Genomic DNA, 11,243 nt, shown 5'->3' on the forward strand with positions numbered 1-11,243 from the left:
GTTCTCTTAAAGGAAATCGGGTGCTTGTACACAGCACTGCTGCCAAATCACCTCCTGCTCAGGCTCCCAGTGTCAACAGCAGCACTGGGAGACATTTTCCGGAGTACTGTGGAATTTCTGAGGCCCCTCACTTATCAATATTTCCACACACACAAAAAAGCACTGGTAAAGAATAGGTTCTAATGTTACTTTCTCTTGACTCTACAATGGCTCGATCACAATCACCTCGGTGCAGAATCAACAAAATGCTCAGTTCCACGAGGCACCAATGACACTGTATTCACGTGCACAGAATACTCTGGAGTTATGCAATACAGAGGCACTGACTGGGTCTAGATCAAAATAGAACCTTCAAGTCCTAAAAACATTAGCAGTTTGGCCAGGTAATTTCTTCTATTTAGTTGATACTGGTAGACAGTTGGCCGAGCTTATGGAAGGCTGCTAGGGATCTACTGTGGTGTAACACACTGTGGTGACACACTGCCTTGTTAACATGCAAGTGTGTGTGCACTTGATGACAGATGCTACTAAACCACCAGCAGTGGGCTTTCTGGAGACATTTTTCTGTTTGGAAAATGAAATAAAAAACTTGACAATCTCCATGCAGTCCCCTTATAAGCTAGACAGAGTCAGGGTAGAGATGCAGCCTAGCCATACAACAGGACGGCCTATTTTGGCTTTGAGTCCACATCCCAACCTTCCTAGGATCCTGCCTAAACAAGTTGAAGAAATAGTACTTTATTTTTGCGAACTTGCCAATGATGGGAGAACGGAACATGGTTTTTATTTATTTTTTTATCCTTACCCGAGGACATGTTTGCATTTTTATCTTCAGAGAGAGTGGGAGAGAGAGAGGGAGGAAGAGAGAGAAGCATCGATGTGTGTGAGTGGTTGCCACCCACATGACCCCAAGGAAGGCCGGGGACAAACCACAACCGAGGTACGCGCCCTTAGCGGGAACCGGGCCCAAGACTCTCTGGTCCACAGGCCAATGCTCTAACCGCTGAGCCAAACCGGCCAGGGCTGGAAAATTGTTAGTATTAGATAGTCATCAATGAGACTCAATCAGATCACGTTTCTACACCTGTGTACCTCCCTACAGAATGGCAGGATTATCCATTTGTGCCAAATACTAACAGCAATGACTGGTTCCCTTTGGTGGAAAAAATTCAAAGGCTATACAAGAAGACTTCTAGATTCTAGGAGGGAAGCTAAGGAGATTAGGTGCTGGACTCCAAATACCAGATTTAATAGAAACTGCAGGTTCAAATCCCAGTAGGATCAACTCAGATGCTATTATGATCTTCTAAATAAATTGAGCACCAGAGAGCTTCCTGCTCTCTGACAAACTGATGAGAGCCTTATAGACTGCTGCTGGTGTTTATGAGGACACATAAAAAGGGGGAAAGCTTTGCAAGCATTTAAATAAATACACTGTCTTTTACTTCGTTACTGTTGGGGGAAAACAGTAATGTCCCTGCAACATAATGTGCATACAACGGAGGAGAACCACCATTATCCAGATGCCCAAATAATATGAGATCCTTTCAGGTAAGATTTACTATCAGCATACAATAGTTCAGACTTCTAACATTCCATTCTTGCCCAGTGCAAATCTATAAATAAACCTAAAATTGCCCACAAACCTGTTTTGTTTTGTTTTTTCCTTTAGTTTTTAAAGGCCATCAAATCCTTGGAGATAGTATCGACCTCCAGCAGTTAGTATTCAGAAGTGATACACTTACAGCAGTGTCTCCATTGGGCTTATTACTGCTCCAGTCAATGGTGCATTTCAGAGCTGGGAACATTTCCAATGAAGTTTTCTCTGCTAGTAGTAAACACCACTGCTTCAACAATCCACATTAGGTCAGCATTTAACAGAGGGTCTCCCTCCCTCTTGAGCAGGTTGTCCAAGAATATGAGTTCAACCACTGGCTCAAGAGAAGCGGAAAGTCTTCTCAATGGTTCAAAATTCATTTTATGTTCAACTAGAGGCCTTCTGCAAACTGAGGATCTGAGCTCAGACTATAATTCTTCCTGGACACAGAAGGCCAACAAGGTGATTGTCACACATCAGCACAGACTGAAAGCCATTACATATTAGTAGCCAGTGAGAAACAAGGTTCAGGACCCTGTACTGTAGAGGAGAGCAGTGTAACACGCCGGCAAGCAGAGTGGTGGAAGGGGAGCTGGATGGCATGTTCATCCATTACAGCCACTGGTTGGCTCTGAAGTCTAAGGAAGATGGATACTCACTACTGTACTGGTTGGTGCCTAGGCAGTAAGTGACAAGTCATCGGATAAGATTTTAGGTGGAACCACAGGTTTGGAAAGTTCTGGGATCCAACATAATGTCTATAGAAGCATCAGTATTAAATTGAAAAGTCAGTATCTGGGAAACAGGTAGGGTTCCCTCCCCTGGAATACTGGAAAGAGATGTAAAGACCATATCTTCAAGCGACCGAGTGGATCTTCTAATACAATGAGTCCTGTGGCTTTCTGTTAGGAATCAAGCAGTCATTAGTTACAGCCCAACTTTTAAAATATCAGTCAGCACGCCTACAATTAAATAAGAAGAGACGATGAATACAAGACACTCAGCAGAAGTGTGTTAGAGCTAACTTGTAAGTTTTACACACAACACAAGGATGTGTTCTGTTCAAAGCACCATGCCAGAACCCCATATGGCAGGCCAGATATTCATTCTCCAAGGAAGCTTGTAACCTCCTAAAAATCAGTTTATTTAACTCTGACAAAATGAACGACTGTCAGATGGTAAAGTTTCATTGTTGGGATGAGTCCGTATCACATTCTCCCCGAGAGAGGAAAAACTGCCCATAAAAGAGTTTTTATGTCTGGTGGACCACCCACACCTACTTTAACACTCTTCTCTTCCCTCTCCAAGTGTACCCTCAAAAGTAAAGGCCGAAGACGAAGTTTTCCAAGCATCAAGAAGCTACTGGGCCTAACACAACCGCCTTCTGTCTATACCTGGATCCTCCCCGTCAGCTCCCCAGCCCCCTCCCCTCGCGAACCTCGGAACCCCACACTGGCTGCCCTGAAGGTCCAGCTCCGGCCTCACGTGATGGGGCCAGGCGTCCTGGGCAAAGCCTTTCCCAGAGGCTGCAGGCACCTGGGAGACCCGCCCGACAGGCTGGGCCTGGGCCTCGCGGTGGCGCCTCATCCCTCGGCTCCTCCCGGCTGCAGGAGCCCCAAGGAACCGCCAACCCCGGCTGCGGCGTCAGCCGAGCTGCCTCCCGCCCCAGGCCCGACCCCTCCTCTCCATCGGGCTCGGCCCGGCCCCGCCTTGGGCTCCTGTGCTCCCGCCAGCCGGCCGCGCCCGTACCTGCCGGACCCGGTGCAGGGCGTCCACGAAGCCCTCGGCCTTCATCCCCACGGGAGCGCTCTGCCCCTGCACCAGCTCCGCCATTACCGCCCCCGCCGCCGCTCGGCTCCACGGTCCGGCCACCCCCTCCGCTCGGGGACCCGTAGCCGGAAAGGGAAAGTCGCCCCACTTCCGGCGGAAGGGAAGACGGGATACTCGACGCGAGAGAAGCCGCGTCTGCCGGACCGGTCAGGACACGTGACTGCGGTCCGGCCGGAAGTGGGGGGCGGGGCCGCGGGGGCGGGCCCAACGCGCGAGGCCGCCGTCGGGTCTCGAAGGACAGGTCTTGGCCCCGCCCCTTTTAGACGTGATTTGGTCCAGGTTGGGCGATGCTGCGGTGACGGGCCCCTGGGGCTCGGAGGTGGCCCGCGGAGGCGGGCTGTCTGCGTTTGGAAACCGAGAGAGGAGTGACGTGGCCCTCCCAGGACGGCACCCGAGCTCTGGTCCCCGAGAGCCTGACCCTGGCAGCCCTCCCAGGAATGGTCATTGGTGCGGGATACTGGGGCTGAGCGCTTTGGAGGAGCACGTGAGGACCCCGAGGGAGGCTGGAGGGCGAAGGACAGCACCACACAAGGCAGTGCCCCGTGTTTGCAGGGAGTCCCGGCCCTGGGCTCGCACCGTAACCGTTTGCTCCAGGATGGGCCCACAGCGCACCTGCGGTTGCCTAGCGACACCGCCCAGGAGGACACGCCCCCTGGAAAATCGGCAGGGCGTCCTCTTACGCATTCCTTACCCTGGGGCTCTGTGGAAGCCGGAAATGCCCCAGGACCACCTTTGCTTCCGTGCCTGTTGAGTCCAGACTGACCGCATTGCTAGAGGGCTTCTTGGAATTAACTTGTCTTTCGTGGTAGTAGCTAGCTATAGGCATTTCAAAGCAAGGAAAGGAGTCTTAGTGCTGAGACACACTTGAGCCTTTGAGGTGGGTGGATCTTAGAAATGGGCAAACAAAACCCCCAGAAAAGAAAAAGGCTAAGAGGCGTCTAAACACATTTTGTTGGAGGCCGGGAGTTGGATTTTAATGAAGAGTCATGTTGTCAAGCATTTTATGCCCAACCTGAAGTTATGAAGGCAGATAAGCTCTGAGAAAGGGAAATAAAGGAATAAAATCCCTTGTATCAACATGCTAAGCCAATAACTGGCTGATCATCACGAGCAGTTCTTCATTTGTTAATGACTTCACTGCTAGACTGTGAATTCCTTAGGAGCAGAGACTGAGTTTTATTTCCCTGTCTCCCTAGAGTTTAGCACATAGTTGGTGGGTAGGAAACTTCTTTAGAATTGAATAATGCCAAGTTAGAATAATTCCTAGATTCTGGGAAAATAAAAGAATTCGGCAAAATGGCAACATTGAGATGATCACTTTCAGGAAATGTTTCAGCCTATGTAGGAAAGCAGGCTGTGTTACTGTGCTATTGTGAGGCAGGACCAACATCTGCCAACACATCTGTTTGTGGCCCAGTCTGGGTGCGTTGATTGTTTCAACTTTGCTATGCCTGTGAAAAATCAATGTGTCAGGCTTCAGGAAGAGGAAGATCGCCCAGACCCCTTCAAGTCTGCTGTTATATGTTCTACTAACACCCTGGACTTTATCATCTTAATATTTATCACAACTGCTTTTAAGTCACCATGTAATTATTTATTATTATTTATATAAAACCTCTCCTGAGACAGGGACCATGTTTGCCTTTATCATTGCTCTCCCTAGCACCCAGCACAATGCCTGGCATTTTGTTGGCACTAATCAATTTTGAGTTAACTTTAAGATGTGCAGTATAGGTCAAATTAATTTTATTTTTGTGAGAATATTCCATTGTTTCTGCACTAATCGTAAAAGGGATGAGCCTTTCTCCATGGAATTGCCTTTGTATTTTTGTCAAAAAATAATCAATCATGCCCTGGCCGGTTTGGCTCAGTGGTTAGAGTGTCGGCCTGCGGTCCAGAGAGACCCAGGTTCGGTTCCCGCTAAGGGCACGTACCTCAGTTGCAGTTTGTCCCTGACCCTGGTTGGGTCGTGCGGGTGGCCACCACTCGATGTGTCCCTTTCACATTGATGTTTCTCTCTCTCTCTCTCTCCCTCCCACTCTATCGGAACAAAAAATGGAAAAATGTCCTCGGGTGAGGATTTAAAAAAAAAAAAAATCAATCACATAGGTGCAGGTCTGTTTCTGTACTCTTCATTGATATATATGCCTGTCTTTTCACCAACACCTTGCTGTCTTGATTACTGTAGTTTTATAGTAAATCTTAAAATTAGGTAGCATATGCCCTGGCCGGTTTGGCTCAGCGGTTAGAGTGTCGGCCTGCGGTCCGGAGAGGCCCGGGTTCGGTTCCCGCTAAGGGCATGTACCTCGGTTGCAATTTGTCCCCGGCCCTGGTTGGTCTTGCGGGTGGCAGCCACTCGATGTGTCCCTTCACGTCGATGTTTCCCTCTCTCTCTCTTCCTCTCTCTCCCTCCCACTGTCTGTACAAAAAATGGAAAAATGTCCTCGGATGAGGATTTAAAAAAAAAAAAAAAAAAAAATTAGGTAGCATAAGTCCTCCAACTTTATTCTTTATCAAAATTGTTTTGGTTAATTAAGCTCCCTTGTCTTAGCAAAAAATTAGCTGTTGATACCTACAAAAAATCATATTGAGATTGTGTTGAATCTACAGATCAGTTTGGGGAAAATTGTTATCTTAACAATAGCAAGTCATCCAATCCATTAACAGTGTATATCTCTGTATTTTCTTTGATTTCTTTCACCAGTGTTTTGTCGTTTTCAGGGTAAAGATCCTGAACATATTTTGTTAAATATAGACCTAAATTTTTCATGGGTTTTGTTTTTTTTTCCTGCTATTGTAAATGATACTCTTTTAAAATTTTGATTTTCAATTGTTCATTACTGGTATATAGATACTGGTTTTTTAATATTAACCTTTTATCCTCAAGCTTTGTTAAACTCACATTACTTCTAGTGGATTTTTGGGGTAGATTTCTTGAGCTTTTCTATGTTGACAATTATGTCATCTGCAAATAGAGATAGTTTTATTTATTTATTTCCTATTTGCATGTTGTTACTACTTTTTCCTTGCCTATTGTACTAGCTGGACCTCCAGTACAATATCAGATAGGAATGGTGAGAATGGACATCCTTGAAATGTCTCTGATCTCAAGGGGATGGCATTCAGTCTTTTACCATTATGGATGACATTAGCTGTACATTTTTTGTAGCTATCCTTTATCAAGTTAATCAAGAGGCTTCTAAACACATTTTGTTGGAGGCCAGTGTGGCCCCTTCTATTCCTAATTAGCTGAGAATTGTTTATCATGAATGAGTGTTGAATGTTATCAAATGCTTTTTACACATTTGAGATGATGATACGGGTTTTATTTTGTAGTCTATTCGTATGATGAAGTATATTGATTGATTTGCAAATGTTGAATCAACCTTTCTTTCCCGTAATAAACCCTACTGACTCATGATGACTATCCCTTTTGCTGTATTTTATCCTTTCTGTTGGATTCAATTTTGCTAATATTTTGTTGAGCGTTTTGCATTTATAAAAGATATTGGTCTGTAGTTTTCTTTACTTGTAATTGTCTGGCTTGGTATCAGGGTAATGCTGGCCTCATACAATGAGTTAGAAAGTATTGCCTTTCTGCCAGTTTCAGGAAGAGCTTATGTGCAGTCGGTCGTATTCCTTAAACGTTTTATAGAATTTGCTAGGGAAGTCATCTGAGCCTAAAAGTCTTTGTTTGTGTTTGTGCTTGTGTTGTTGTTGTCATCGTTTGAAGGTTTTAGCTATGAATTTTTTAAAAATCCAATCTGACAATCTCTGCCTTTTAATTGGTGTGCTTAGATCATTACATATAATGTAATTATTGATTTGGCTTAACTTAGATTACTGTTTGTTATCTGTTTGTCTCTTGTTTTTTATCACTTGTTTCCCTTTTCTGCCTTATTTTTTGGACTATTTGAAAATTTTTTAGTATTTTAATTTACCTATTGGCTTTTGTCTATATTCTTTTGTATGTTTTTTTTTTTTTAGTAGTTGCTCTTTTGTGTATATACTTTTATTTATTTTTTTATCCTCACCCGAGGACGTTTTTCCATTTTTTGTTCAGAGAGAGTGGGAGGGAGAGAGAGAGAGAGAGAAACATCAATGTGAAAGGGACACATCGAGTGGCTGCCACCCGCATGACCAACCAGGGCTGGGGACAAATTGCAACCGAGGTACGTGCCCTTAGCAGGAACCGAACCCAGGTCTCTCTGGACCGTAGGCTAACGCTCTAACCGCTGAGCCAAACTGGCCAGGGCTAAAATGGTAGTTTTAATGTTGTATGTATTTTCACATTTTTAACTCATTAGATCTCAAAAAATAAAAATTCTATCAGCAAGGCTGAGTAGCAAGAACTTGTCTCCAGCTGGTGGAGATAAGTACCTCGGTTACAGTTTGTCCCCGGCCCTGGTTCGGTTGTACGGGTGGCAGCCACTCCATGTGTCCCTTTCACGTCGATGTTTCTCTCTCCCTCTCCCTCTTCCTCTCCCTCTCCCTCTCTCCCTCCTACTCTATCTGAACAAAAAATAGAAAAATGTCCTCAGGTGAGAATAACAAAAAAAAAGAAAACTACCATTTTAACCATATAGTTCAGTGGCATTACATGCATCCAGATTGCTGTGTAACCATCACCACCATCCATCTCCAGAACTTCGTCTTTCCAAAATGAAACTGTCCACGTTAAAAATGAACTCCCTGTTCTCCCTCTCCTAGGCCCTGGCAGCCACCGTTCTACTCCTCCCTGTCTCTGAATCTGACTGCTCTAGGGACCTCCTATCAGTGGGCTGTACACTATGTATCCCTTTGTAACTGGCTATTTTCACTCAGCATAATGTCTTCAAGTTCCATCCATGTTGCAGCATGTGTCAGAATGTCCTTTTTTTTAAATCCTCATCCGAGGACTTTTTTCCATTTTTTGTTCAGATAGAGTGGGAGGGAGGGAGAGAGAGAGAGAGAGAAAGAGAGAGAAACATTGACGTGAAAGGAACACATTGAGTGGCTGCCACCCACACAACCCAACCAGGGCCGGGGACAAACTGCAACCGAGGTACCGAACCCGGGTCTCTCTGGACCGCAGGCCGACACTCTAACCGCTGAGCCAAACCGGCCAGGGCTGTCCTTCCTTTTTAAGGCCGAATAATATTTCATTTGATGAAGGGACCATATTTTGTTATAGTTCAATAAAATTGAACTTTAATTCATGCCCTTTTAGTAGGATGAGCACATACTAGCTCTCGGGAAGTAAGTCCCTTGAGGGCTTACCTCCATCCCCTTCAGCACTTGGTATATAGTGAGTATTCAGAAGGTAATGATTGGCACTTTGATAGAAAGAGAAGGTCATATTTCATCCTCATCCAGTCATGGTTATGGTGTCTGATGGGCAGGCTTCTCTGGAATTATTCCCAGGGAGGTTCTGAGACAGAATCTCACCAAATGCCATGTCCTCCTAGCAACAGGAATTGTCCTCTAGACCACGCTCCCCAAGCCAGACCTGACCATTTGGGATTTTGTTCTTATTTACTTCTAGCAAAATAGTTGCCACTTGAGATAGGAAGAGCTTTGTTTAGCAAAGGAAGTCAAAGCGTAGTACAGCCAAGTACTAACCTTTGACATCGGCTGTTTAAGATGTACAGGTGCTTAGCTGACAGCCAGGGAAGACGGGATCTGCTTGATGGGAGAGGGACTGAATTTCCAAGGAATATGTGCAGAAACACTGTTTACCGTGTGCTTTCCCATCCTGAACACGTGATACACATCATCTCATGTAATGTGTGTAACACTCCCCATTCTACTGATAAGGACACCAAGACTCGGACAGCTGAGGAACTTGCCACGGCCACCCAGCTCTCTTCCATGGAAGGGTGCCCTTTATGGGGTTGTATAAGTTTTCTTGCGTAACAAGTGACCTCACATTTGGCAGCTTAAAATGACTTTATTATCTCACATTTTGTAGGTCAGAATCAGGTCACAGTGTAGCTGGGCTGAAATCAAGGTGTTTACTGGGGCTGAGGTCTAATCTGAGGATTGGGGTCCAAGCTCACATGGTTTCTTAATTCATTTCTTCATGGCTGTAGATCTCATGGAGGCTGGCTGTTCATGACCCTTGGGAGCACATCTCTCTGACACATCATTTTTTTTTTTTTAAGGGTACACCTGATTAAGTCAGGCTCACCCAGGATAATCTCCCTTTTGATGAATGCAAAGCAAAGTCAAGGCATTGGTAATCTTGACTTTCAGGGCCAATGAATCAAGGCAATCCCAAGGGGAAACATAGCATTGATTGCATCCCTGTTGAAATCCGAGAGTGGAATTAAAGCTAAATACACTCAGTAGTTAATTCGTGTATTCAACGAGTTTTTAAATCTTTATATTTTTTTCTGAATACGAAAGCAACACCTGCTTTTATAACTAGTCCCAGGAATGCCTCACGCAGAAAACTAAGGTTCCCTGTGCTCCCACCTCCAGAAGTCTCTGCCAATAAGTATTCTCAGAAGCCACGCTCTGTGAGTAATACCAAGATCAGACATGGGTCCAGGTACAAATGAGCTTACAGTTTTGTTTGTTTAAATATGTTTTTATTGATTTTTTTTTTTTTTTTTAGAGGGAGAGATAGAAACATCGATGAAAGAGAAACATTGATTGGCTGCCTCCTGCGCACTCCCTACTGGGGATCGAGCCCGCAACCCAGCCTTGTGCCCTGACCGGGAATCAAACCAATGACCTCTTGGTACATGGGACAATGCTCAACCAACTGAGCCACACTGGCCGGGCACAGATGAGCTTACAGTTTTGTTTTAAAATAATGTATAATAAGAAGAATAATACATGTTTATAAGTAATGCTAAGAGACACCAAAAACATTCAGCACCCAGAAAAGGAGGAAGTCACTTCAGCATGGGCACAGAAAAAACAGAGATCAGAGAAACTTTGATGGAAAAGGTAGCATCTCAGTTGGGACACGTAGACATTTGCAAATGTGGCATCAGGGCATTCCTGGTGAAGGGAACAGCATGAGCAAAGGCAGAAAGGCAAGAAAAGGTGGAAATCATGGGGCCAGCAGTTTAATTGACCTGGAGCCTGATGCAGGGACTGAGACCGTGCGACGGGGACCTGGTTTCTCTCTCTTCTCTGGGCTCTGCTTCCCTGGCTTGAATCCATTCTCAGGTTGGCTCTCTCCGCAGTGTGGCAAGGTGGATGCCAACAGTGACAGACAGTGCATCTCTCAGGCTCATGTCCAGCCACAAAGTGTCTGTTTTTGCCCCAGCATTCCTAGAAAGGGACTCATTGGCTTGAAGGGGTCACAGACCCATGGCTGAAATAATCTCTGTGGCCATGGCAAGGAGATTTACTAATCAGTATAGGCCCTGATTACACGACATGCTCATAAAACACATTATTAAAACAATAGGAAGGCGAGAGTCTTCCTGAACACTTCCGGGTTGGCACTGCCTGATCAGAATCAATTTTTGCTCAAATAAACTCTTTTAAAAAAATAGAAAAGCTGCAGACTGAGAGAAAAGATGTGCGAACATATATCTAAGACTAGGATTTCTGCCTGGCCGGCATAGCTCAGTGGATCGAGCATCATCTGATGGACTGAGAGGTCCCGGTTCGGTTTCCAGTCAGGGCACATGCCTGGGTTGTGGGCTCGATCCCCAGTAGGAGGCATGCAGGAGGCAGCCAATCAATGTTTCTCTCTCTAGAATAGATATTTCTATCTCTTCCTTCCTTCCTCTCTCTCTAAAAAAAAATTAATAAAAACATATTTAAAAGAAAGACTAGGATGTATGATATATAAAAATACTCCTACATTTGACCC

At 45.1% G+C, this 11,243-nt stretch overlaps 1 protein-coding gene across 4 annotated transcripts in view; it reads right to left on the reverse strand.

The window, feature by feature from the left end:
• Positions 1-3,476, reverse strand: part of FUBP3 (far upstream element binding protein 3) — a 51,823-nt gene extending 48,347 nt beyond the window's left edge. For all 4 annotated transcript variants that reach the window (XM_036261311.1, XM_036261313.1, XM_036261312.1 and 1 more), the window contains exon 1: positions 3,347-3,476. In XM_036261311.1, the coding sequence (XP_036117204.1) occupies positions 3,347-3,430 (84 nt within the window). In that variant the 5' untranslated portion in view covers positions 3,431-3,476. The remainder of the gene's footprint in view (positions 1-3,346) is intronic.
• Positions 3,477-11,243: the final 7,767 nt, after the last annotated feature.

The sequence above is a fragment of the Molossus molossus genome, unplaced genomic scaffold (genome assembly GCF_014108415.1).
Source record: "Molossus molossus isolate mMolMol1 unplaced genomic scaffold, mMolMol1.p scaffold_m16_p_14, whole genome shotgun sequence".
Taxonomy (NCBI): Eukaryota; Metazoa; Chordata; class Mammalia; order Chiroptera; family Molossidae; genus Molossus; species Molossus molossus.